The following is a 25,331-nucleotide window of genomic DNA, read 5'->3' as shown; positions in this document are numbered from 1 at the left end:
TGTATCAAAAACAGCCTTATTGTAATTGTTTCTCGCATGCTCTCATATCTTTTTTTTCTTTTCGGTCCTGGATGGCCTTATACTAGCTTCTTGCACTCTTCCCCCACAAACCCCCCCTACTTAGCATCCTTACATGCAACGCACACACACACACACACATATCATCTCCATTAGCTTATATAGTTTATCTCATTTTCAAATACACGCAAGTCTTTCATTCTATCCAATTACCATGTGCACGGACTCATTTCCACCTTTGTATTTCTACTGTATCACTCGGATCTCCCCGTGATTTGCATTCTAGATCCCATCAGGTACGCCTTAGTTACGGGGTTGCCATGACGACCCATATACACAATACACACACATACACGCGCACGCACAAGCACATACAATTCACACGCCATCCATGCGGCGCTACGTAGTGGCGGCACCATAACATGTGAACGATGAGAAAGGGTTAAGAATGTGGTAGTAGCAGTATAATCATCAACGGCTTGAAGTGGCGGCTCACATGACAAGAATCGTTGGGTCAAGAGGTACAAACTTTCTTTTGTGGGCTTTCCTTTTTGTCTTTTTTTCTTCTTCTTTATCCACTCACTCATTCTCTCTCTCTCTTTTTCTTCTTCTCTTTTCCTTACGTTCGCTATCATGTTCCAACAACCGCTGTTTTTCAAGACCACACAGCGTCATATCGATCCATCCTTGGAAGTAAGCTGCCCAAATAGACTCCGCTTTTTTCCCCTTCGTATAGATTAGCCCGAGAATCTTATCTTTTTATTACCACATGCAGTCGATCGACCGGCCGTTCTTGGACAAGATGGCCCTTGCTGACTTGGTGGAGTTTTGTCAAGATCGTGGATTGCGTACAACTGGCAGCAAAGCTGAGTTGATTGATGATCTATTGCATTGGGTAAGAAAAAAAGATCCATGAGTTGAGACCTGCATCTCTAACAATGCTTTGTGTACATAGAAAGAAGACACGCGACCTGTGCCTGCGCCTTCAACACCGCAGCTCTTTGATGATGATGATTATCCTTTTTCTTCCGCAACAGCCGAACAACAACGCCTCGAGCAACAACGACTCGAGCTCAACTCGCGTGAATTTTCAGCTTTGTTTTTGGATGGCAGCCCTGGATTAGATATTCCTTATGAAGAATTACGATTTGGAAGAAGATTAGGGTGCGGTGGCTTCAAGGATTGTTATGCAGGTAAAAAAAGGGGAAGGGAAAGAGAGAAAGGGCACGTTCCATTGTGTGTGTGTGTGCGTGTGTGTGTGTACAACCATGCTGAGAATAACATTTGTAGGCATGTACAAGGGCGAGCCTGTAGCTATTGGCGAGTTACGATTGACTCAATTCAACGAGGTGGATCTGCAAGAAATCAAGCATGAGATTAATGTGCTCAAGTAAGTAAGGTGGTGGCATGGGTAACAAAAAGGTGCCACATGTATAAACAAAAGGTGTCATGTATAGGCAACTCCGTCATGAGAACGTGATCCGTTTCATTGGCGTATGCACCAACCCACAACATCTGTGCATCATCACTGAAATGTGCGAAAAAGGTGACCTGTTTGACGTGATCCGAAAATACAAAAAGCCGAGCTTTGCACAACAGGTACCATTCCAGTGTCAAACAACTTTTTCCCTTTTACTCATCACCCCCAAATGTTTAGGTCAGCTACATGTATGACATTGCCTTGGGGGTTTCCTATCTCCATCAAAGAAGGTAACAAAGGAGAAAATCATTGTTTCGTCACATGTTCTTCTCATGCACATTTCTTTGTCTCCTTGTCAATATACAGGCCATCCATCATCCATAGGGTAAGTTGAATCATGTATGCATGTGTTAGCTCAGGTACTAAAGAAGGCCTTGTATGTAGGATCTCAAGTCAATGAATATCTTGGTAACGTGTTTGGATGATATCATGAAGATTGGAAGGCTAATTTACTTTATTCCAAGATTTCGAGGGATGATCGAGCCAAGGTCAATGATTTTGGTCTTGCACGTATCCGACCTAAATCCAATGCGCTTATGCATACGCAGTGCGGGACTCCGAATTGGTAATAAGGGTGTGAGAATGGCTCTGTGTGTGTGTGTATACGAACCAACAATGTGCTCATGTGTTCATTGTTCTCTTTCTCTAGGCAAGGTATTGCTTGACACATGACAAGTGCTCGCTATGCTTATTAATCAAATCATCATCACAGCACCCGAATTTTGGACAAAGAATCCAAGCTATACGGAGAAAGTTGATGTAAGAAAGCGAAAGGAGGAATTGGGAAAGGCAGCTGATCATTTTATGTGGCCAGGTCTATGCATGTGGTCTCATCTTTTGGGAAATCCTGACATGGAATGAGTACGGCTATCCATATCAAGGTAACCCACATACACGCATACTATAAAATCCATTGTCAGCTTGGCATCTGACAAGATGCATTCACCTTTTTCATAGATCTTTCCGAACATGCATTGTACATCAAAGTGAGAGATGAAGATTGGCGACCTCCTCTCGATCGTCTCATCAATTATTATCCAAAGAATTTACTTGTGTTGATTATTGACATGTGGCAAAGCGATTCAACTTTGGTAAGATTTGAGAATTCCTCCCTCTTTTTACGATTGTTGACCTCATTATTGTCTTTAGCGACCTTCAATGACTCAAGTGGTAGAACGATTGTCGACCTATTTCAATTGAAATACACGTACCCTGTTGCATCATACACATACATAAAAACATCATCTATACTTGTTCTTTTTTTCCATCTGCCTTTTTTATATATATGCGTAATACTATTTCATCTCTCGCTTCGTATACATTGCCATATGACTATCAACGTCTTGGTGAGATACTTCTACGGCTTCGACCACGAGGAGGAGGTGAGATGCTTCGGCTCTTGCTACGCGATGAATAATCTCGGCTATCATAGCTTCGGCTTCTCGAATAACGACGGCGGGGTGAATAACTTCTTCCACTGGATAAGCTACGTGAATAGCTACGTCTGCGAGAATAGCTTCGACTACGTGAATAGCTGCGGCCACGAGGTGAATAGCTTCTCGATCGGCTGCGTGAGTAAGAGGAATAACGACGACCACGGCGAATAGGCGAACGAGAACGTGACATGGAGTAACGATCACGGCTAGGAAGGTATCGGTCACGACCACGACGACCTGATGGTAAAGGTCGACCACCACCACGTCGATATCTGGATGGAGGTGGAGGCGAATATCCTATATCATATCAACATGTCAATATCAACATACATGAATATCTATACATCACATGATGATTTACCTCTACGGTGCGATGGTGGAGAAGGAGAACGATGTGCTGGTGCCACGCCCACATCCAAGTGTTTGCCATCCAATTGTCCCTAATACCTTCCAGTCAATATTCTCTTTTCCTTTTGACTACAGCTTTGATGTATCAAATCCTTCCCCCAATCTTACCCCATTCATGTAACTGATTGCCTTGTCCATATCTTCCTTGCTTTCATATTCAACATACGCACGTCCTGTGTTGGTATTCACTATTTCATGCATAATGAATAAGTATTTGGTGATCTCACAGGTGGATTCATGTATCTTACATCTATGGTTCACGGGAAAGTCGACCTTAACAACCGAGCCGAACTGTGCAAAAATCTCCTTGACGTGATCAGCTGTAACGTTGCGTGTCAGATTGGTGACCAAAACTGTGTTTTTGGGAGTAAGCGCTGGTGACAATGATCGACGAGGAGAACGCGAACGTGAGCGTGATGAATAAGAAGGTGAACGCGAACGGCTGTAAGAAGGTGAACGACGACGACGACGTGGTGGTGAAGGAGATCGTGAATAACGCGATCGTGATCTATAGGCCCTAAAATAGGTGTCAATCGATGTAGTCAACCTTGATGGGAAGAATAAAGTGCTTGCTTACATGGCTGTATATGGGTGTGTGTGTGTGCGTGTGGAGAGAGCGAGAGAGGAGGAAGAATGGAAGCACAGCGAAATACCCGCCGCCCTTATTTTGCTTGTCACGGAAATCCAAATCACTGTAATGATTGGCCCACTCTCAGTCCACTGATTTAGGTGCTTGCTACAAAGCATAAAGCTTGTGATGATGATGATGATGATGGCTTGAAGCATGTACGTTGGTGACATAAAATGAAGGATTTTGAGTGCTGTTGAGGCGTAGTAATATGGATTGACGTTAAAAGCGATTGACAAATCATGTGGAGGAGATACAAGCATATAGCATCACTAGCAGGAGGTTGTCAATGTGGTAGTTGATATGGCTCACCGTTCTCATCCATATTGATATATCTGACCAATGATAACAGCAGCAGTTGGAATCAATGTTGTGATCAAAGCTGCCTCGTATGTTCGTGTATAGGGATGCATAAGAACCTTTTGAATTGTCATCAAGCGTGCACTCACATACATATACGCTTTCTCCCATACAATCACTATTACCATAACTTCGCTTTATACATTTCATTTACTAATCATCTACAAATGTCCTTATGCGGTTGAAGTAGTAGAAGTGGATCTCCCAAGTGATAGCTGGTGGAAAAGGAGTATCATCAATGTCCTGTATGCATGGTTTCCTTATCACGGATGATATTAGGCGGCCAGGTATTAACCTTGCTCCCTTTTTTCACCTTTCACTCCATCATGTTTATGAATAAATGCATACTCGTTATCAGCTAGACCATATCATGACGTTGAAAAACTGCTCTAGTGATAAAAATGGTGTTGGTGAGTTTCTGAGATAGTCGGGGTAATGTGATTTTCGGCTTGGGCTACGACGCTCTGCAGCTGGCAAAGGAGAACACTACCCGTTCCTTCAAATCCAAAGAAAGTGAGTGATCCATCCATCCATCCATCCACTCTGACCCTGTTACAAACAACTTATCCATCATCATCTTGCACCCTTAGTGAGAGGAAAGTGGCACAAGAAACGCCAAAGACGTCTCAAGGCCAAGAGAAAAAAGATGAGAGCTAGAAGCAAATAAGCTACACTGATCACCTAATTCCATCAGTGCTCCATCATAATATCATCAACAATATCATAAACAGCATTCGTTCTAGAAGCATTCACAAAACCATCATATTTATTTGTACCTGCAACCATAATGCGTGCTGATGGATGGCAAAGGGCTCGTTGTTTTATACTACGATGATGTTGGGCGATTAGCTATCGGTTGTCACTGACAACATCACATGAAATTTATCCGTTTCCTCGTCAATCTTACATGTCGCATGAACATGAGCATCTACAACACCCAATATCAAGTCTAATAGCTACATTGACTTGCTGGTACACTTGCTGTGTGATCACTGATGATAGCTGCGTATCCATTCCTTCCTTGAATCTTAAAGATGTATCATAACTCACAGCGTGCTCTACATTGTAATAAATATCTACCTTGGGTAATAGCACATTGGTCTATAAAGCATAGGCATTGATTACTATCATGGATCATTGTCTTGAAGAAGATGGACCTGTTTACTCAAATGCCGTGCCTTGTTGGCTATTGCATGCACCTACGACGTCCATAATGGTAGATGAATGTAGTCTGAAGGCATGTACTACGGTGCTTCTTGGTAGCTCAATTTTAAGCATGTTTCCAAGACAACAACAAGCATAGTGATCGACTCTATGTCACGTTGCTATGCAACGATTTCAAAATGGGTATAAGCTGCTGAGGAAGGTTGCATGCGGTCATTTGTTTCAAATATGCATTATGCTTTCCCGGTTTCATCTAACATGTCGCCACTTGATTCTATTGTATGTTCTAGCATGCAGCAACGGCATCTTGTTTATACTAATATCGAGCAGTAATAATAATACAAATGGATGAATGTATGTAAAGGTAAGGCAATAAAGGATAAGGGGCGAGGGTGGTGGTGGGATGACATCTTTCTAAGGTGAAGGGGATGAGCACCTATGAAGCCCACACACATCACATCACATGGAACGTCACTCAAAAGAGACAGAGAGGAGGTTGGGGAGGGGTTCGATTTCATTTTCTTTCTCTCTCTTTTTTTACGAGTGTTTATCCCGCTTTCGAACAATGGGTGAATCAAGGACTGAGTTGCTTGCTTGGTTGAATGACCTCTTGCAATTGAACTATACCAAGGTTGAACAGGCCGGCACTGGTAAGTAGGTCTCTCATCCACTTTGACATGTTACTCATTCACGAGCTGGGTAAACTTAGGTGGCGCCTATTGTCAGATTATGGACTCCATCTATGGTAAATGAAAACAATACATCTCGACTATAGCACTTGTACCGACATGCAATGGCAATTGACAGGCGATGTCCATATGAGCAAGGTCAAGTTTGATACCAAACACGAATACGAATACGTTGGCAACTACAAGGTGCTTCAACACACGTTCAACAAGCACAAGTAAGTAGCGTATGGGTGGGTCTATAAATACATACAGGTACTCATATACCATTGTTGTTGTTTATTAGGATCGACAAGGTACGCTATTTATACTGATGTACAAAGGTGACAAGTAGTACATAGGCTGATGGATGTCATTAGGTTGTACCTGTAGACAAGTTGATGAAGTGCAAGTTCCAAGACAATCTCGAATTCATGCAATGGATCAAGCGTTATTGGGATCAAAATTTTGCTGGTGGTGCTTATGATGCTATTGGTCGTCGTAAGGGTGGTGGTGGCGCTCGATCAGCTGGTGGTATGCGTGCCGCTGGTGCATCTGCTGGTGTGCGACGGACGGCTGCTGCTGGAGGAGGTAAGAAAAAATGTGCCTGGCGTGGAAGAATCAATGTTATGGACACATGGGTTATTAACATGTATGGATTCTTTCTTTGTTTTTTCGAATAGTTCGTAGCACAAGTCGTACTACAGGACGTGTATCTGCCAACAGCGCAAGCGCTGGTGCTATGGACAACCACTCCCAATCCGTTATTATCGAGCTCAACAAGCAAATCTCGGAACTCAAGATGACCGTGGATGGCCTTGAAAAGGAACGGGACTTTTATTTTGGCAAGTTGCGAGATATTGAGATTCTTGTACAAGAAGAGCTCGATGCTGCCGAACAGCACCCTGAGGAGCATGTCGAGTTGCCGATTATGAAGGATATTCAAACGATTCTTTACAGCACTGAGGTAGGTGGTGGTTTCATTGTTTGGATACGGAACCCATTTCCGATCATTGACACTGGGCGTGTTCTATTTTTAATTAGGAGGGCTTTGAAGTACCCCCAGAGGACGACATACCCGGTGGTCACCATGATGAATACGATGATGAGACCTTTTAAGTTTACACATCACTTGAATAATATTACTATGGACAAGAGATGAAGTATATCATCCATCATTGTTACCAAAATATACACGTAGATTCGATCAACAGTCTCGTTAGGTGTTGGGTGCATGTGTGTGAGTGTGAATGTGCGTGAGTTTTTTTCTTTCAATTCGAGCAGATTGCTGGAGTGGGGTAACAAACTAATATGACATGAAGGGAGAAGAGGGGGAAAAAGATTGCCAATAGCAGATCAGATAATGGAAATATGCAAAGGTCTAATCTGAGCTGCTTCCAGAGTCATCCGAATCTGATCCAGAAGAACTTTCAGAATCGCTTTCACTTGATGAGTTTTGGGCTCCCCGGGCTATTAAGACATGTTTAGTACATCATGATAGCGATTCTCTCTCTCATGCAAATTACCATCATAGTAGTCAGTTTCCTCAGAGTTCTTGAATTTCTGTAATGTCTTTTCAAGTTCCTTGATTTGACGGTTGGACTCTTGTTCATTGTAGTGTAACCTTGCTCTCTTGGATGTGGATTGCTTCTTTGGTATCAAACTTTTGCCGGTGACGAATTCATGCAAGCGATGTAATGTTTGCCGATCCAATGAATCAATATCAAGTACGATTTCCTCTTGCCCTTGCTATGATGGAGGATAAAAGGATCAACATACACGTTCCCCAAAAAAAAATGCCATCCCATCCAATCCACTTACCCCATCCAAATTAGGCATAGAGCTTTGGATAATGTTGACCACGGTGTTAAGCCGATCACCCGTCAAGCTATTGATACGCTCACTGAGATCCTTCTTTTGTTCAAAAGTGAATTCTGGCAGCTCCTCCTTTTGTTTGGTGACTCGTCGCCGTTTTTCACTTGGTGCCTTTCGCTCTTTGTTTGCAGCAGCACCACCACGAGCACCTCGACCTTTGCTGGCTGTTCGATCGGTCTTCCTTTTTTTGTTTGACTTTAAGGATGAGATTTGTTGTGTGATGCTGGCAAGATGTCGTTCCAATTCAGCAATTTTGTGATCCCGGTCTAATAAAGAAAAAAATCAATACCCTCATTCCACTTCTTGTGCATGTACCAATGCTTACCATCTTCTTCAGATTCAACTTCCTCATAAAACTCTTCAATGTCCTCCATACGTTCTGGCTCTGGTGGTGGTGGTTGTGGCTTTTGCTTCCATTTTTCATCAAACACCTTTTCCAATTCCTGACCCATCTTGTGTACGGGGGTTACTGGTGGATTATACAAGTAGCAGTTGTTGAACATGAGTCGCATATCAGTCTCAAAATCATCAGCGTTCTGATAATCGCCTTCATTCAGCTTTCGTTCAATAGTTGACAAATCCATGGGGTGCTTCACAATGGAAGGGTAATCAGGAATGTTGAGAGCAACGACGTCCACAGGTGCAAGGAATGGATAATTGATGTTTCTATATTTTGACTTGCGAAGCTCACGTAGCACTTGTCCACAGAACTTCATTTGTGCGTCGTTTTTGCGTGGGTTGCGTCGTTTGGTCATAGGTTCAGGGTAGTCTTTGGATGGGGGTGGATGAATCTCGCGTTTAGGTCGACCATCTTCAGAAATGCGTCTCAAACTTTGTGTTGGTGACCGTGATCGTCCGCCACCCACACTCTTCTTCCTTGGATGATCATCTTTTTCAGACATTGGACTAGGACGTGGTGACAATGGCTATATGATCCATGGTCAATTTCCTCCATTCTTTCTTTTCCTTTTCTTTTCAATCATTTACCTCTCTTGATAATGGCATTTGTCGCAAACTCTTTTCAAAAGCTGATTCCACATTTTGACAAAGCATGGATATCATTGCTTCAGGACCATTGAACTTGTAACAATTGCTAAAGACGAGTCGCACATCGGCAATGAAATCCTCCACATTCTCGTATTCTCCACTGGATAATTTACGATCGACTGTGTTGAGATCCATTGGGTGTTTGATGACTTTGGGATAATCAGGCACGTTCAATTTGACATAGTCGACGGGATTAAGGAAGGGCGTGGCGTCTCTGTGCTTTTTCAAATTGCGCATGATGGCTGTGCTGTATTTTATCTGATCTCGCGTCATGTTGGTGTGGCGGCTGGATGGTATGGATGGTGTAGGTGAAGAGGTCCTTGACTATAAAAAGTATTATTCCTATGCCATTTCCCCCCTTGTCTCCTAGGCTACCATACAATACAATACCTTTTTACTGATTTTTGAGGTGCGTGGTGAAGATGGAGTGGTGGGTTCAGTATTACTGGCAGCAGGGCTAGCGGCAGCTGAGGAATTGGAAGGGAAGCCGTTTTTTACATTGACGGGACTAGAAGATGACGCGATAGGAGGTTGCTGTTGTTGTTGATCATGAATGGGTGGTGTCGCGGTCGTTGTCGGTGTTGTTGTTGTAGCTGATGCTGATGGTGTTTCACCCATTGTGTGTTCCAACTTTGGTCGTTTAGGGCTCGAGGTATCCATGGTTTCTTCGCTTATCTTTTCTTGTCTAATGTAATCATCATAGACCAATGTCAATCACACACATACTCATGTTCACCCAAAGTCATATATGCAACCCCCCACCAAAACGCGTGTAGCCCACACTTTGATTCTCACACACGCACACACACGACCAAAAATATAGAATACACGCGTTTTTCTCTCAACTTTCTTTCTTTTTCCCACCCACACACGCTTACTCGTTATCCATGATCGTGGGTTGATCGGGTGCGGGATGTTGTTGATCGATCTCGTTTGCCATTGAATGGGGCGAATATAGTATAGTTGAAGCGATCGTTGTTGTGGGTTGTTCTGCAATGTTGGTCTTGGGTGAGAAAATATTCATGGTGGACAAAGGAGGTTTAAGAAACGGGTAATTTTTATGGGAAGACGTGTGTGTCAATATAGTCAGTTTCAGAAGTGGAGTGTGTGTGAGTGTGAGGTGGGTGAGTACAATGGATATGGGAGAGAAGGTGAAAGTTGTATGGGTTGGGAAAGGAAGAAGGATAAAATGATTGGGTTGGGGGAGATAGTCACGACGCCAAGAAGGAATATCTTCCACGAAAAGGTGCAAGTTGACTTACCGTTTAAGTTCCCTTCGGTTGTTTTATGGGTTTGGTTGTAGACTTGTATAAAGCTTCAAGTGAGGAGTCAGTGTCAAAAAAGTCAAATCGGTCATTGAACCTTTTATGGAACTCCCGCGCTTACATACCGAAGAAAAAAAAAAGAGAGAGAGAGGCGAAGAAAGAGTAAGAAAAAAGGGCACTCGACCAACACGACGAAAAAAAAGAGGTGGGGGAGAGCAAAACTGTGAGTCCACACACGCCCATAGATTTGATTGGCCATGACGTAAGCCTAAGTAAGGTGCCGGGGGTTCAAAGAGCGTGTCTGAAGTTGTAATGTTTGTTGTTGCTGTGAGCTTGGTCTTTTTTTCATAGGCGAAATTGTGTGCTATATTATCCTTCCTCTCTCTCTCATCCCCAACTTTGGCTTCCCAATACGTCCTTGATTCATTCATGCATTTTCATGCCAGATGTACGATATGATGATTTCTTAACCCCCTTATCTCACAGGGATATGCGTTGCTATACGCTCACCCTACCACAACAAGCTTTTTTTTAGTCCTTTTCCACCTTGCCCGATAATCTGTCTCAGACAACTCTCTCTCAATCCTTCTCCTTCTTCATACATTGACCACCCATCTATATTTTTAAGGGGCTCATCCAGGTGGATAACATATTTCAACGTCCTCATGGGTTGTACTTGGCTTGTGCACCCCATTTCATTCCGACCACCTTCATGTTTATACTCTTTGGGTGAATGCGAAGCTTGTATTGTATGCAAGGATGATGAGGATATGGTTCTAATATAGCCAATAAGCTGCTGCACCGCACATAAAGGATGTGACGAGAGATGATGCCAGGTTGACCTAGAATGATATGAATGAGACGGAGAGGGAAAAAAAAGTGCTGTGATGCCTTCCATAATGTTCTCGAACTCACTACAACTCACCTGATGGTTGTCCAAAATATCCCAGCCACTGCCAATGGCAACCGCATCCTTGTCTTCACCTTCAGCTACCACCATTCTTCGTTTCTTGGAGTACAATGTCTTTTGAACTGTGGCACCCAACACCGAGTCAACCTTTTTTTGCATCACAAAGGAATGAGAACGGGGGATCAATCCCAAAAAGAACTTGGACACGTTGCCATCCATATATATATATATATATATGCACACCCACCACTTACCAATGATCCTCCCAATCCTGCCAATGCACCAACCACAACAAACTCCCATGCCACACCATGACATTGTTGTTGGAGAGTCATCGAAATAGCACCAGTGAAGCCAATTGTTGCACCACCAGCCAAAGATGCAAGTAATCCAAGTGGTGATACGCCGCCATTGGTGCCAGGTGGTACCTGCTTCAAGTGGATGATGGAAACTGGCCAGCTCTTGTTGAGAATTCCCAATTCACTTGCCCACTACATCCATGACCACAATCAACATTTCGCGCGAGTGTACCTGATTTCATCATGTCTTACCGTATCCCCTGCACAGCATGCATAATGTCTAATAATTCGCCGTCAATCACAACCAACCCCCAAGTAATACATCCTCTTGATCCACCCACTTACCCCATGTAAGCCCACAAAAGAACAGTAGCCATCCTTGATGTATCAAAGCATGCAAAATAGGGTTCACAATAGACTTGGAATAACACGGCAAGCACACCACCCGTCAAACCATTGCAAACGACTTGGATAAGAGTTCTTTCACTGGCATGTTCATAGTCAGACTCGAGCAGCTTTTTGCGTTCAGCCTTAAACTATTCAACAAGAACAGGAATGAGACTTTGACGTAGTGTACATGTCGTGCTTGCTACCTTGGTCAATTTCGAGCTTGCAAGGAAGAAAACGAGTAGGATCAAGGTGAAGTACGCGTAGGTCGACGTGCAAGTTGCCATGCCGAGTACGAATGCACCTGCTGCTCCATCTGGTGATAACGACCTTTTCTTTCGTGCATGTGAGACTATCCCGATTGAAATAGCAAGGGCAAGAAGGTAGTTTGGCATAGGATTTGGAAAAAGGTGAGTATCGATATGCCGCCTGTTACTCGCTTTGTTCCCCTCCTCGCTTGTGATACATATACTCAGATGATGATGATGATGATGATGATAGCCTTGTAGCGTAGCAAGCTTCTATTACTGCTTTTCATGAACAAGGAGTATAGACTTTTACTGTATCAGGGATACCAACATTGCTTAGAGCTTATACTATCAAAATACGCTACGTAATAAAATGTGGCTATAGCCTATTGCATCCACTATGATAGCATTTATCAAAACATCCATCATGAATGGAATGAAGACCTGATTGTACTATAGAGTTAGAGGCATCGGTATTGACGATCATAGTAACCTTGGAGACGATGATGGGATATGGAGCCGTCGGCCTTGGAGACACAAGCGCCTTGTCCGCTTCCATCCAAGAATTTTTGTTGTTGCTCTCTTTTGCCGTCCAGTCTCATTTGCCATGAACGTCGCTCGCCAAGTGTTGAGTCAACTCACAGAAAAGCCTTCCGTCTTCACTCAAGGTGGAAAGAACCTTTATCAAGTCCTCAGTGTGCTTCCCGAATACGGTGTCGGTAGTCGTGTGGTAAAGTGTCAATGTCAACAATGGATCGATGCCATGCCATACTCACTCAACCTTCTCTATTCAGGCCTCTACAAAGGTTCTCAACAATCCTGGTCTTAAGGACTCATACTATGAAGTCACCAAAGTCAATCTCAAGCCTGTAAGTAGATAACAAGATGAATGCTATGTAACCTCTCCTCACTCTAATGGATCTTTCAGGGTCTCAATCATGGCCGTGTGTGGGGTGTACATGTACTCAAGGGTAAGTGATTGGAGGATCATGGTTGAGGAGGAGGATGGCTGATCATTTATGATTCAATAGGTCGCACTATGGAGAATGGCAAACCTGTAGAGATTAGAGGAGGACTCAAATACAATTGGAAATTGCTTGCATAAATGACGACATTGGAATGGAATTCTTTGTGAATGATTGCAACAATGAAACACGACAATGATGCCATGATGACCTTGTGTTGTGTGCTCAACTTGTATTATCCAACCCCCATAACAACAATGAACACACCCCCGATTCTATGTGTGCAACCCTATGCATGACCATACATAGACCACATGGAATAAGCTTTTTGTTTGTATCATTGTTATTGTTGGTTCATTTTACAAGTAAGGTCTATTGTACAATTTTTAAGGGATGATGGATGATACAGGGAATGGGATAAACATTATACATGAGCTATGTGTGAGTCTAGAAATTGAAAGGGTTCATCTTTTTGTCGCCGCTCTTTGTGGCGGGAGATGAAGGGGATGAGGAAGGTCGTCTACAATGATAATGTCGCCAACCATTGGAGAGCTGACCATCGTTGCACATTTCTATGGATTTCATCCAAGGCGTCTCCAAAGCTTGATCAACCGTAAAACGTCTTGTTGGATCTGGATCAAGCATGCCACCAATGCATTCACATTCTTGTTCTGAAAGGTCATTAAACAAGTGACAAGCATGCACACCACCATCTTCATGACGCTGTTGGCAATAGAGTGCATATTCCTTGTCACCACCATCATACGCACGTGCAGCGACATCAGCAGGAGATCCAGGTTTCGCACCAGCAGGTGGCTTCCCATTAGGCTTGCCGGTATAAAAGGATGCATGAAAAGGAAGCATGTGTGTACGCATGCACATGTAAGTAATACCAGCGCTCCATACATCAAAAGCACGACCATCATAGGTATCATTCTCATCCTTGAGAGACCACATCTCGGGTGACCAAAAGGGCTCTGAGCCACACCATTTGTGGGAAGGTCTTGGACTTGATTCAAAGCATGTTTGTATAATATCAGCAGTGCCAAAATCGCATATCCGTAATGTGCCACCTTCCGTCAGGACCAGATTTTCAGGCTTGATATCACGATGAGCAATGCCAAGTTGATGAAGATGTTGGAGACCTAACAACAACTGCTTGAATAAGCAGCCATGTTCCATGGGTGTCATGGAAGGCCGTTCTTGCAATAAGTTGAATAAATCACCACCGGAGCACTAAAAAAGTCCACATTGGAAAGTAAGGAAAAGTAGATAAGCTTTAGTTTTCACACGCACAGGTAGTATTGGTGGCGCGCGCACACGCGCTCATTTTAAACTTACGTATTCCATAACCGTACACCAGCGATCACGCTCGTCTTTGACGAGATCCAAGGTATTAACAACATGAGGATGGCCCGAAACTGTTTTGCTGATGCAATATTCGTTCCGCATACGCTTCTCGTAATCACGTTCAGATTCATTCTTTTCCCGCTTTTTGAACTCTTTCACCGCAAGGATCTGCCCATCATGTCGCACCAAACGGATCACGGCTGTTGCCCCGCTCCCGATATTCTTTTTTGATGTTGCTCCCATGCCCTTGAATGTACGCTGTGAATCTGGTTTGATATAGCCGCCATACTTTTCAGCAAGTCGAGGTACTTGAGGTGGTGATGAACATCCCGAATGGCTATGATTTTTAAAGGATGACGAAAATTTGCTCCAAGTGCTACTAACAGAGCTGCTGTAGCTGTTGCTGTGGTGATGACCGCTTTCTGTACTACCTCTTCGAGGTTTTACAGATTCCTCGTGGTCAGATGATGATGTTGAAAGAGGTGTCATACGAAGGCCAGCACGAATATGACCACCAGCGTTATGGAGCATATTGTGAAGTCGACTATGCTTCTTTATAGGCTGAGGTGGCACTTTGGTCATATGCGAAACCGTTGAGCTGGTACTGCTGCTACGAGTATCACCCACCGAGGATGCCGAAGATGAAAGATCAGGTGCATGTTGTAAGGTGGTATCATCGTATTCATCATCACCATGGTCAAGAGGATCAGGTGAAAATGTGCGAGAAACACCTTGGATATTCAACCAACTCCCGTCACCGGGAAGACTCTGTGGCGGCATACTGCTGGTGTGGACGGCCATTGAGATGCGTTATAACCGTATTGTTGTTGTTGTTGATAATGATGATGATGGCGTCGTACAATGAATCAACAGCGTTGTTGCATATAATAAAATGATTGTATGCAGAAAAATTTGGGTGCTCAAGAATGGGTATATGTAAAAATCAAAGAAATGGATAAACAAGCAAACTTGGAAAAGGAGTTCTTTTTATATGGTCTGCAAAGAAAAGAGTGAAAAAAAAAGAGCGTTTCTACAGATCGGGGGTGGCGGTTTCCGATATGGAATGATGGGGTTTTCGATTACCCATTACTGAGTTTAACTTGTTGTCTTGCGGTGATTTTTCCTCAATAAGGGTCTTACCTAATGACGTTGTTCCTCATGCCAATGATCTTTCCTTGCTGAATAGTTCGAGCCGAATACTTGCAGTACGGCACATGCAGGCGCAATTTTTTTTTCTTTTCTTGCATGCATCACCTTCCCGCCACTTTTGCATGGTTACAATAGGTGGTATGCTATTCCCAGTGCCCCTGTATGCTTGTGACCCGGATTGGTTCACGCACGTGGCCAATTAAACTTGAAGCCCTTTTACACAGTGGGAAGTTGGCAATTGGTTGGTTGAACAAACACTGGAAAAAGAAATCACTCACATCAAGTGACCTCACGCACAAATATTTTTTTGGCAAATACAACAGCAAAGAGTATTCGCTCTGCCACTACTACTACTACTACCACTTGGCTTGTTGATTAGGATCTAACATACACATGTTTGGAATTGGACATTGCATGTAATAAACTTGTCATCCTAGCATCATTGTACTAGCGGGGATGCGTAGCAAGCTGTGTTAGACTATACCATACAAGCTATGGGTTATAGCACCTACTTTGTGCCACAATGCAGCACCCCCACAAGAGACCATTCGTTCCATGCGCAATCAAAAGGATTTATTCATCACATTGTCGCTTATCATTGGTAGCTAGTTGTTATCAAAAACAAGGATCATCGCAGTCATCACAGCTATTCCATGTCTTGTTCTGGAAGATGGCTTCATCCATATTGGTTGGGTTTAAAAGTGTATGCTTCTTGAAAGGGCTTTCAGGATTAGTATTCTTGAAGTGCTTGGGCACCATGGCCATACGCTCCGTGAGTGACTCCCTGCATAGTGAAAGGTCGTCGACAAATGTTTGGTATTCGCTGTCTTTCATATCGGCAATCTTCTTGTAGTCGATAAATTCAGTGAACAACGCTAACTCGTCGCCAAAGTCCTGAACCAGAGAAATCAAGCGTTCTCGCTTCGCTTTGACAAATGGCACAAACAGGTCGAAGTACTCGCCATCATCCGTTTTTGCAAATGCTAGACGTTCTCCTTTTTGCATGCTATACAGAAAAAAAGGTTTCATGAACCTCCTTTGAAAACTCTCATAATGTTCCTTCCACACGCTTACCTATGGACAACCCGACGCACTGGTTCTATAACATCTTTTCGCCATTTGATTTCTCTTTCATGTGGCTCGTACATCCTTTCAAACCTCATATCCACGATTTGTAATCTTCGGCAAAGATCAACGAGTAGCAAGTTATACAGCGTCCAATCCTCACTACGCCATCGTTTAACTTGGGGATTCTTCTTTTCGAAGATGCCTTTGACGGTCTCGATTATATGATCAGTCCTCATGGAGCACAAAACCTTAGCCTACAATTATTATGCCGCTGATATCAGTTGACATTTAAACGACACTCAATGTGACACCTACATTCTCCACGTTCGAAAGCTCATATGGCTTAAGACATTCTGCACGTTTGGCGAGACCATCAGCGTTCACCATAAAGTCGTCTTGAGGAGCAAGGAAAAAGTAGTGTGGGAAACGAGTTGATAATGCATCGCCTCGCACCGTTGCCTGGCTGCGGTTGTCTTGGTCGGACGCTGTCATGTTTTCTATTGCCAGGTCAGCAGAAGTGCAATTGACATTGGAACATGAGAAGGGTGACTTACTGATTTCAGTCATGTCTTCCAAGGTTGAGCAAGGAAGAAGGGAAGAGTGGAAGCAGGTTGATGAAAAAGTGCATATAAGCAAGTTGGCATAGGTGACGTACCATCATAAACAGAAACATGCATGCACACACACGCACACACGCACACACTGCAGGTTTAGATCCCTTTTGTATACAATGGATTGTCTTTTTTTCGTGAAGCCAATAAACTCTGCTTTGCTTGGCACGTACGTTGTCCTTTGGTATGATCAGATGCGACATCTCCTCATCATGTAAGGCTAATCATCACCCAATTTGGTAATGTGTTTACAGCCAGTGATGGAAACAGTAGACGATTATCATTCAAGAACGTATCCATTGTTGTTTTGCTTCATTCTTTATTCTTTTCTCATTGTCATCTTTTTCATCATGAATCAACAACAAATCGATGCCTACAGACTACAATTGCTTACATCCTACTATCAACAACGGCATCAACAGCAACAACAACAGCAGCAGCAGCAGATGCAGAACAATGCTGCCAACTATTATTATAACATGCCAAGTAGCACGGCCGTTCAACCTGAACCATCCCCTTCTACCATGGCATTGCTGAATGGGTTGCAGCAGCAATATCGCCAGGAACAGCTACATCAAGCACAACTATCATCACCTCCTCCAACCAATGCCATGCTTCCAGCTGGTGGAATTGTAGCACCAACATCACCTATGATTGGGAATACCATGCCAGCTCATTATCAACAAGAAGAAGTACCATCATCACCACCACCTCAACCACCAGTTGAAAAGCTCAAAAAGAAGAAATCATTCCTTGCAAGAAAAAAGACCAACCGAGAACCACGTGATCCTAGCTTTTGGAGTCCACGACATGCCAAGCATATGAAAAAGATGGCAGCAGCCAACAGCCAAAAGGAATCCATGGATGGTTCGACTACAGCCATGCCTGGTGGATATCCATCATCACCACCACCTCCATACCAACAACAACAACATCATTCATCATCAGCAACAGCAGCAACAGCATCACCACCACCTCCACCACCACCAATGCCATCACCACCTTTTAGCTTGCCTCAGCTGCCAGCAGGTGGCTATCTTTATTATTGTCCTCCACCTCAAACACCTGCTGCTCCACCTGCACCTGAAGCTGATCGAACAAACACAGAGCCAGCATCTGCCAAAAAGCAATATCGCATTAATGCAACATCCTATAATCCAAGGCAAGGACAACCTGGTGATCGATGTATGATTATGTAGTGTGGATTTGCAAATAAATGTGTATCTTTATCATAATGAATGAATGAGCCATATCCATAATTAAAGCAGTGTTTCGGTTCTTTATCCTTTTGAAGTACACGAAAACATCCAAGATACAAATCAGGGTATGATAAATGGAGGAGTTGTTTGTATGAGAGAGTGAGAGCATATAATTTCACGTTGCGTTCATGATGGAATGACGAAAGAAAGACACTTGCTCGGATAAAGGATATTGTGTTGTGGTTGCAAAATGTGCGTACTCGAGGAGAGACAATGACAATGAGGTGATTGACGTGAATAGAATACTTGTTTTTGTTGATTGAATAGGTGCAAAAAGTGTAATAGGATGATAGACGGCCATGGATTCGCTTAACGAACATTGAACTCTAGCAGGTTCTCGTAATACTTGAGTAACTACAACAAGGTCACGATACACCTATATAAGCATTGTAAAAAGAATAGACCATGTCAATGGTTACCTTGATTGGACATTTCCGGTGAAGCAAGGGGCAAGGGTGCAATGAGTACTTTCCATCGTTCCTTTTTGAATGAGTATATAAGTACAACATGACAATGCTGCTGATGGATCAATAACAAAGCTTACCATTGGATAACAGCTTCAAGTCCACCATTTGCCTGAGGTCCTACAAGCTCGACAGCCTTGACCTCTTTTTCCCAATCGATGTTATCCGCATTTTGAGGGTAAGCATCATCCACAATCACATCATGTCCATTGAATTTCACTGTGCGTCGTCCAAGTCTTTGTCGTTGATTGTCATCTTGCCGAGTACGTCGTGGTGTTCGTGGTGGTGGCGGTGGCATGGCACGTGCGTCCTCATCTGGAGTTGTCACGCGTTTCCTTTTGTTTTCGCGTGCAGTGTCAGCATCATCACCATGATTCCTCCAATATTCATCCATTAGTTCTGGTGCAGCACTACCCACAATAGCATCATAAATAAAAGGACAACATTGAATGCATATACATGTACAGCACTTACATGTTATCCTCTGACTCCCATGTATTTTCTTCATCGCTGTAACCCTTCCACTTGATCAGATACTTGTATCGACCCTGTTGAATAGGATCTACAATTGAGTACTACGCGTTGATAGCGATTGGTGACGGGTACAATCTTACTCGAGTCAATCGTTTGTGATCCACAATGCGTTCGACTTCGTATTCCTCCTCGTCGCCACTGCTCAGTGAGTTGTATTCGTCTCCACTGGATATCTCGTGTATCGCTGGGCTGTCTGCCATTGAAAAAAAAAGAGAGTGAAAAGAAGCGAACACACTGCTTCCCAAGAGCGGTGATTTTTTAATCATTCCCCCTCCCTCCACCTTCATCGACCTCCACCTCCAAGCCATCATCACTTTTATCTCCATTGGCCATTGACACCTCCAAATAGATATGATGTATAGACCCATTGTGTGTATCAGAAATCAAATTTATTAGGCAGAGCTGCCGCTTTGAGCGGCATCCTGCACAGACATGTTTTGTACACCTTGGCTAACCTGGTTCTCCTCCTCATCATCATCATCATCGTGCCGTTCATACATGGAAAGATCCATAGCTTCATCATCATAATCCTCCTCCATAGCCAGTGATGGGTTGAATTCAAACAAATCTCTACCGGACATGCCTTGTGATCGGCCAGCTTTCATGCGAGTTTCCTTAGCCTTACGCTCAGCTTGTTCCTTTGCATCCTTCTTGGCAACACGGTTCTTCTTCCACTCCTGGAAAGTCTCAAGGGTCATTGGTGTCAAATTAGAACCAAGTTTGTGACGCTAAAGTAACATTCATCATCATCATGAGTCAATAAAGTGGTCGATACATATCATGACATCCTCTTCCTCTTTACCTCGCTCTCCAAGAATTCTTCCAAAGAGATCTCCTTTTTGTTTTCAGCCTTCTTTGCCTGTTGGGATTTCAGCACAAAACCAGGTGGCAATGCATGACGGTATTTACAATTATCACCGCCATTTGGACATTCCCAAAACCATCCATATTTGCTGCTTTCAATGGCTTCCAAAAAGAACTTGCACACAATGTCGGTAGGAGGTTGCTTGCTGCTCTTCTTATTGATGACTTCCTCGAGCTTCTTTTGATCCCAATTCTCCATTGTGTCTGATAAAATGTTCCCTTTTAGCCAACATTCATCTTCTTCACCATTAAAGATTGACGCAACATCCAACTTACCGTTTGCTCGAGAATCGGTATAAAGATCTTTCTTTTGTTGCTTACGATCCACGTTAAGGTCGTGTGAAAACTTGCACTTGGCTCCTCGCTCACAATGGCCTTGCTTGAAGTACATACAAAGTACGGTTTTGGGATCAGTGCCAAATGGCACCTTTTGTGGTGTCTGAACAGGCTTAAAGAGCTCGGCAAGTTCCTCTCGTCGCTTTCGATCCTCCTCCTTCTTATCCACGCTCTTCGCCTTGCTCTTGTCTTGCTATAGAATAGAATAGTAGATGAGTGAGAAAGTTGTTGCCAATCAGCGGTTGCCAAGGGAGACGATTTACGTTTTGTGTGGCATTGTGCTTAGCCTGACTCTGTAGTTGTTGGATATAGCGCTGAGCCTTTGCCGATTTGTTCTTGTTCTTCATGCCAAAGGTTTTGTCTTCGACGACCTTTTGGGCCTTCTTTTTTTCGTTCTTGGTCTGTTTCTTTGGAGGCATGTTGTCGTGGAATCGAGTTGTGAATTAAATAAGGTCGAAAAACAGATATAGCGTCGTGTTGGTAAAGAGAAAAAAGACGTGGTTGTAGGTCGAACAAGTAAAAGAAAGACACGGAAGCTTCGGTCCTGATCTTTTGGAAAAAACACAACCGTTCAGCCTAGTGACTTGCGGCTTTTTGCTTGGTTACCATAGAGAGCAGTGGCTAGCCAATGACGCAAGCGAACTAAAATCTTTTTGACTTTTGTCGTTCCTGGATCAGAATCGATCTTGCATATATCATCACAATGACCCCCTCCACCATGTATAAATTACTCATATTGATAAGTCTGCTATCATCGAATTCATTGTCTATATCTACACAAAAGTTCTTTTTGGATCCCAGCGAGCCCAACAGATGAGACAATTATGTCTTAGAGCTATCTTAGCGGAACGCGGGATATTATCTGATCCACCATGACCTCATGTGGTAGTACTACACCCATTGATTTTCAATCTCTCTTGATAATACGATACCATCAGAGGTCTCTATACGCGAATCATTGTTAGGTAGGAATCCTGTTGATTTCGCCATCCCGCTTGCATTGATGTTGCATTATGCACTGCTTCTTTTATATACACTTTTTGATATGATATTATCCTTTACCATGAGCTATAACGGCATCCAACACAAGATAACAACAATCTTTATTTGAGATCGGTGTACAATACAAGCATGCATGATATTCTATCATGTGGATGAAGATGCTACAAAGTCACGCTTATGCTGCTTTCAAGTCGGAGGTGGAGGGAGAATGTGGAACTCGTTGTGGTCAGGTGCATCCTTCAACCCGAAAAAAACCTTCCTCTATCCCTTATGGCCTATCGAGTGAATGCCAGCAACTGGGCAATGCCTGGTCGATCACCAGGATCAGCATATGCAGCTTCCGAATATACAGCGTCCGAGTTAGATCCCAATGGTAGGCTTATCCTTTAGATCTTGAGCCGAGTTGAGCTAACAGCTGATCGATCGAATATGCATGACCATAGAACAAGAAGACTGGGACGATTGGGAGCGTGAGGACCAATACGATGCTGAACCCAAGTGTTTGTTTTGTGCTGAAACGTTCGAGTTACCCGAGGATGCCTTCCAACACTGTCAACAAGTGCATGGTTTCGATTTCTTGGCTGTCAAACGCTCGCTGGGTAAGAGTTTTTTTCATTGTCCTTTTTTGACAATCAACACTCACATGCCAGGGAAGGCCTCGACTTTTACAAGTGTATCCGCATGATCAACTATATTCGCAAGCAGGTAAATGACATGCATAAAAGGAAGAAGGACTAGGATTGTATACTGATAAAAGCAATGTTTGACAGGTGCAACTCAAACCGGATCTTGCCAACACCAAGGAATTCAAATTGACCGGCGATGAAGACTTTTGGGAGGATGATGAATTACTGCAACCCGTTTTGGAAGATGATGCGCTCTTGTTTGGTAATGCCAATAGGATCCCATCCCTACCTTTGCTTGTTATTAATGCATATCCATATAGCTTTTGAGGAATTGGAAATTGCAGATGATATCCCAGAGGATCTTTTGGAAAAGGAAACTCAAGGTGAGTTGACATCGTCAACGCATAGGCGAAGGACTATACAATGACTCACCCTTTTTATTGTCACAGTTGATCTCTCCAACATCCAACCTACCACCGAGCTTGAAAAGAAGCTTCTTGCCATGCTCCAGAGTGCCGATGAACGATATAGCGAATTGAAGAGCCAATTTGAAGACTACCAAACGATGGTCAAGAAAACATTCTTGGATAATATCATTGATGACACGCGAAGGTATGGGTGATGGTCATACATACATGGAGGATACGGAGGTATTGATTGGAGTATCTTAGTGAGCGTTCTATGTCCGTTGTGAGCGTCCGCACTGGCACTGGCAAGGCTCTTGAGGATGAAGGAAACTATTATTTTGAATCCTATGCACACAATGGTAAGTCATACCACCCAACCATCCTTATCCATTTCTCATACCTTCCACTCTTTTAGAAATCCACGAGCAAATGTTGAAAGATAAAGCACGGACCGAGGCATATCGTGATTTCATGTATGAGAATAAGGATGTGTTCAAGGACAAAGTAAGTGGCCGTATGTCATGTTGTAAAGGGACCTAGCAAACTTACATCGACTTCATAGACTGTGTTGGACGTTGGATGCGGCACTGGTATCCTATCCATGTTCGCTGCCAAGGCAGGAGCAAAGAAGGGTAAGACAATGATCCATATGATTTGATCAAATCCTCATGTATGAACTCTGTCATTTAGTCTTTGCCGTGGATAATTCAAACATTGTGCAAAAGGCTGAAGCCAACATCAAGGAGAATGGATTGGATAATATCATCACGTAAGTATTGAGGATGGGGATGAGTGTTTTGGTAGAGGATATTGACATGGCGGTATTTTGACAGCGTGATCCGTGGCAAAGTGGAAGAGATTAGTCTACCTGTTGCACAAGTCGATATCATTGTGTCAGAGTGGATGGGTTACTTTCTGTTGTTCGAAGCCATGTTGGATTCAGTTCTCAATGCTCGTAACAAGTGGTTGGCACCCAATGGCATCAGTAAGTGGCAAAAAAAGAAAAGCATCAATGATAAAAGCACTCACTGATACAATGTAAATAGTGGCACCTAGCCATACCCGTATCCTGATGGCTGCTTTGGATGATGAGGATTTGAAGAATGATCGATACAACTTTTGGGACGATGTATACGGATTCAAGATGTCTGCAATGAAGGGACCTGTTATCAATGAAGCCTTGGTTGACTTTATCAAGCCCCATTGTGTCATGTCTACTGTGGCGACGCTCAAAGATTTGTACCTGCAGCAAATTGTCACACGCCAACTTGATTTCAAGACACCCTTTGAAATTGAAGCAACCCGTGATAGCACTGTGTATGCATTTGCTGGTTGGTTTGATACATGGTTTACTCGCGATGGCCATCCAATCCCGCTATCTCAAGAAGCACAGCGTGTGAATGGCGAAACTTATTTGACCACAAGCCCATTCGGTGAAGATACACATTGGAAACAAACCACTTTTGTGCTCGAGAAACCAATTCCTATGAAGCGTGGGTCCAAGATCCGAGGTGTCTTTACATGTCATAAGGGCACAACGAATCCACGTGAGCTTGAATGTGAGATTCAATATTCCATAGACGATTCAAGTGAATTGCATATCCAAAGCTACACATTACGATCATAATGGGAATAATAAAAGAGAATAAGGTTGTGTGTATTGATCTTTTTTTGGCTAATGATGCAGTGTAACGCTCTCTCTCTCTATCTCTCTCTTTCTCTAAAATAATTTTCTTCGGTCTCCATGACAACATACGGTGCGCTGCCTACACGCGACCCAGAGCTTGCCGAAACAGCAGCGGCAGCAAGTGGACCAGCTCAACAAGAAGAACGTGCTGAATGGCGTCACCAACTTGGCGAAGTTCTCGAGAATGAAAAAGTGCATCTTGCCATCATTGGTTTGGTTGTCCTCGATGCAGTGTGTGTGCTGTTTCAAATTATATACACGTTCTTGCACGAATGTCAGATGGACAATGAGCCAAGCCAGCGTATCAAGTTCTTTGTGGAAGCGGCAGATGTGATAAGTCAAGGTGTCACTTGTATCTTTTTGCTTGAACTCGTGTTGGCGTTTATTGCCTTTGGTCCTCGTTACTATCTACCAGGATGGCCTCATTGGAAGTTGCATATCCTTGACGTTGTTGGTAAGTGACATGGAAAAGAGTGTGATGATAAGGCTAACATCACAACATCATCCATATACAGTGGTCGTTGCAACGTTTGTCTTTGACATTGTGCTCCATGGTAAGGAACGAGAAGTAGCCGAGCTGCTTATCATCTTCCGTTTGTGGCGCGTGGTGCGTATTGTGGAAGCAACAGTTATGAGCGTATCATTTGCCAAGGATGAAGAAGAGCAGGATGTGAACAAGGAATTGGAAGAAGCGAGAATAGCGTATAACCAACTTGCATCCAAGCTCGAACAAGAGACACAACGTAGAATGGAATTGGAAAAAGAGGTGGAAAGACTTAAAGCAGATTGAACAACAACACTTTGTATACCAATAAACGA

At 43.4% G+C, this 25,331-nt stretch overlaps 14 protein-coding genes across 14 annotated transcripts; 7 read left to right on the top strand and 7 right to left on the bottom strand.

Annotated features, from left to right (window-relative positions):
• Positions 1-651: 651 nt before the first annotated feature.
• O0I10_000203 (uncharacterized protein) lies at positions 652-2,067 on the top strand (the record flags this gene model as incomplete). Its single annotated transcript, XM_058480317.1, has 9 exons — positions 652-711; positions 794-913; positions 974-1,211; positions 1,309-1,408; positions 1,476-1,617; positions 1,676-1,728; positions 1,805-1,823; positions 1,883-1,906; positions 1,963-2,067. 9 exons carry the CDS (start codon positions 652-654, stop codon positions 2,065-2,067), a joined length of 861 nt encoding a protein of 286 aa, XP_058348840.1.
• A 115-nt stretch (positions 2,068-2,182) lies between these two features.
• Positions 2,183-2,698, top strand: O0I10_000202 (uncharacterized protein; the record flags this gene model as incomplete). Its single annotated transcript, XM_058480316.1, has 4 exons — positions 2,183-2,257; positions 2,313-2,379; positions 2,456-2,589; positions 2,648-2,698. The coding sequence occupies 4 exons, from the start codon at positions 2,183-2,185 to the stop codon at positions 2,696-2,698; spliced, it is 327 nt and encodes a 108-aa protein (XP_058348839.1).
• A 135-nt stretch (positions 2,699-2,833) lies between these two features.
• O0I10_000201 (uncharacterized protein) lies at positions 2,834-4,143 on the bottom strand (the record flags this gene model as incomplete). The annotated part of the gene is made up of 5 exons (XM_058480315.1): positions 2,834-3,231; positions 3,296-3,374; positions 3,451-3,530; positions 3,591-3,859; positions 4,133-4,143. 5 exons carry the CDS (start codon positions 4,141-4,143, stop codon positions 2,834-2,836), a joined length of 837 nt encoding a protein of 278 aa, XP_058348838.1.
• A 1,916-nt stretch (positions 4,144-6,059) lies between these two features.
• Positions 6,060-7,278, top strand: O0I10_000200 (uncharacterized protein; the record flags this gene model as incomplete). The annotated part of the gene is made up of 7 exons (XM_058480314.1): positions 6,060-6,144; positions 6,204-6,239; positions 6,302-6,398; positions 6,467-6,476; positions 6,540-6,750; positions 6,843-7,126; positions 7,204-7,278. The coding sequence occupies 7 exons, from the start codon at positions 6,060-6,062 to the stop codon at positions 7,276-7,278; spliced, it is 798 nt and encodes a 265-aa protein (XP_058348837.1).
• Positions 7,279-7,540: 262 nt separating this feature from the next.
• On the bottom strand, positions 7,541-10,105 carry O0I10_000199 (uncharacterized protein; the record flags this gene model as incomplete). The annotated part of the gene is made up of 7 exons (XM_058480313.1): positions 7,541-7,629; positions 7,686-7,908; positions 7,981-8,300; positions 8,360-8,960; positions 9,022-9,405; positions 9,472-9,766; positions 9,960-10,105. The coding sequence occupies 7 exons, from the start codon at positions 10,103-10,105 to the stop codon at positions 7,541-7,543; spliced, it is 2,058 nt and encodes a 685-aa protein (XP_058348836.1).
• A 1,017-nt stretch (positions 10,106-11,122) lies between these two features.
• Positions 11,123-12,337, bottom strand: O0I10_000198 (uncharacterized protein; the record flags this gene model as incomplete). The annotated part of the gene is made up of 6 exons (XM_058480312.1): positions 11,123-11,188; positions 11,272-11,403; positions 11,511-11,747; positions 11,808-11,835; positions 11,901-12,091; positions 12,149-12,337. 6 exons carry the CDS (start codon positions 12,335-12,337, stop codon positions 11,123-11,125), a joined length of 843 nt encoding a protein of 280 aa, XP_058348835.1.
• Positions 12,338-12,797: 460 nt separating this feature from the next.
• Positions 12,798-13,295, top strand: O0I10_000197 (uncharacterized protein; the record flags this gene model as incomplete). Its single annotated transcript, XM_058480311.1, has 4 exons — positions 12,798-12,920; positions 12,985-13,059; positions 13,119-13,161; positions 13,222-13,295. 4 exons carry the CDS (start codon positions 12,798-12,800, stop codon positions 13,293-13,295), a joined length of 315 nt encoding a protein of 104 aa, XP_058348834.1.
• A 307-nt stretch (positions 13,296-13,602) lies between these two features.
• On the bottom strand, positions 13,603-15,306 carry O0I10_000196 (uncharacterized protein; the record flags this gene model as incomplete). Its single annotated transcript, XM_058480310.1, has 2 exons — positions 13,603-14,391; positions 14,497-15,306. The coding sequence occupies 2 exons, from the start codon at positions 15,304-15,306 to the stop codon at positions 13,603-13,605; spliced, it is 1,599 nt and encodes a 532-aa protein (XP_058348833.1).
• A 963-nt stretch (positions 15,307-16,269) lies between these two features.
• Positions 16,270-17,289, bottom strand: O0I10_000195 (uncharacterized protein; the record flags this gene model as incomplete). The annotated part of the gene is made up of 3 exons (XM_058480309.1): positions 16,270-16,660; positions 16,729-16,976; positions 17,038-17,289. 3 exons carry the CDS (start codon positions 17,287-17,289, stop codon positions 16,270-16,272), a joined length of 891 nt encoding a protein of 296 aa, XP_058348832.1.
• A 394-nt stretch (positions 17,290-17,683) lies between these two features.
• Positions 17,684-18,532, top strand: O0I10_000194 (uncharacterized protein; the record flags this gene model as incomplete). Its single annotated transcript, XM_058480308.1, has 1 exon — positions 17,684-18,532. The coding sequence occupies one exon, from the start codon at positions 17,684-17,686 to the stop codon at positions 18,530-18,532; it is 849 nt and encodes a 282-aa protein (XP_058348831.1).
• A 369-nt stretch (positions 18,533-18,901) lies between these two features.
• O0I10_000193 (uncharacterized protein) lies at positions 18,902-19,790 on the bottom strand (the record flags this gene model as incomplete). Its single annotated transcript, XM_058480307.1, has 5 exons — positions 18,902-18,946; positions 19,012-19,072; positions 19,137-19,466; positions 19,531-19,604; positions 19,671-19,790. The coding sequence occupies 5 exons, from the start codon at positions 19,788-19,790 to the stop codon at positions 18,902-18,904; spliced, it is 630 nt and encodes a 209-aa protein (XP_058348830.1).
• Positions 19,791-19,982: 192 nt separating this feature from the next.
• Positions 19,983-21,209, bottom strand: O0I10_000192 (uncharacterized protein; the record flags this gene model as incomplete). Its single annotated transcript, XM_058480306.1, has 4 exons — positions 19,983-20,318; positions 20,393-20,658; positions 20,731-20,983; positions 21,054-21,209. The coding sequence occupies 4 exons, from the start codon at positions 21,207-21,209 to the stop codon at positions 19,983-19,985; spliced, it is 1,011 nt and encodes a 336-aa protein (XP_058348829.1).
• An 853-nt stretch (positions 21,210-22,062) lies between these two features.
• O0I10_000191 (uncharacterized protein) lies at positions 22,063-24,452 on the top strand (the record flags this gene model as incomplete). The annotated part of the gene is made up of 12 exons (XM_058480305.1): positions 22,063-22,165; positions 22,236-22,391; positions 22,448-22,497; positions 22,563-22,680; positions 22,739-22,801; positions 22,868-23,030; positions 23,090-23,184; positions 23,241-23,329; positions 23,388-23,457; positions 23,516-23,594; positions 23,659-23,810; positions 23,872-24,452. The coding sequence occupies 12 exons, from the start codon at positions 22,063-22,065 to the stop codon at positions 24,450-24,452; spliced, it is 1,719 nt and encodes a 572-aa protein (XP_058348828.1).
• A 117-nt stretch (positions 24,453-24,569) lies between these two features.
• O0I10_000190 (uncharacterized protein) lies at positions 24,570-25,302 on the top strand (the record flags this gene model as incomplete). The annotated part of the gene is made up of 2 exons (XM_058480304.1): positions 24,570-24,966; positions 25,028-25,302. The coding sequence occupies 2 exons, from the start codon at positions 24,570-24,572 to the stop codon at positions 25,300-25,302; spliced, it is 672 nt and encodes a 223-aa protein (XP_058348827.1).
• Positions 25,303-25,331: the final 29 nt, after the last annotated feature.

Source organism: Lichtheimia ornata, assembly GCF_029851405.1.
Source record: "Lichtheimia ornata isolate CBS 291.66 chromosome Unknown scaffold00001, whole genome shotgun sequence".
Taxonomy (NCBI): domain Eukaryota; kingdom Fungi; phylum Mucoromycota; class Mucoromycetes; order Mucorales; family Lichtheimiaceae; genus Lichtheimia; species Lichtheimia ornata.
The sequence above is the reverse complement of the archived record's forward strand: the minus strand, read 5'-3'. Positions and strand labels throughout refer to the sequence as shown.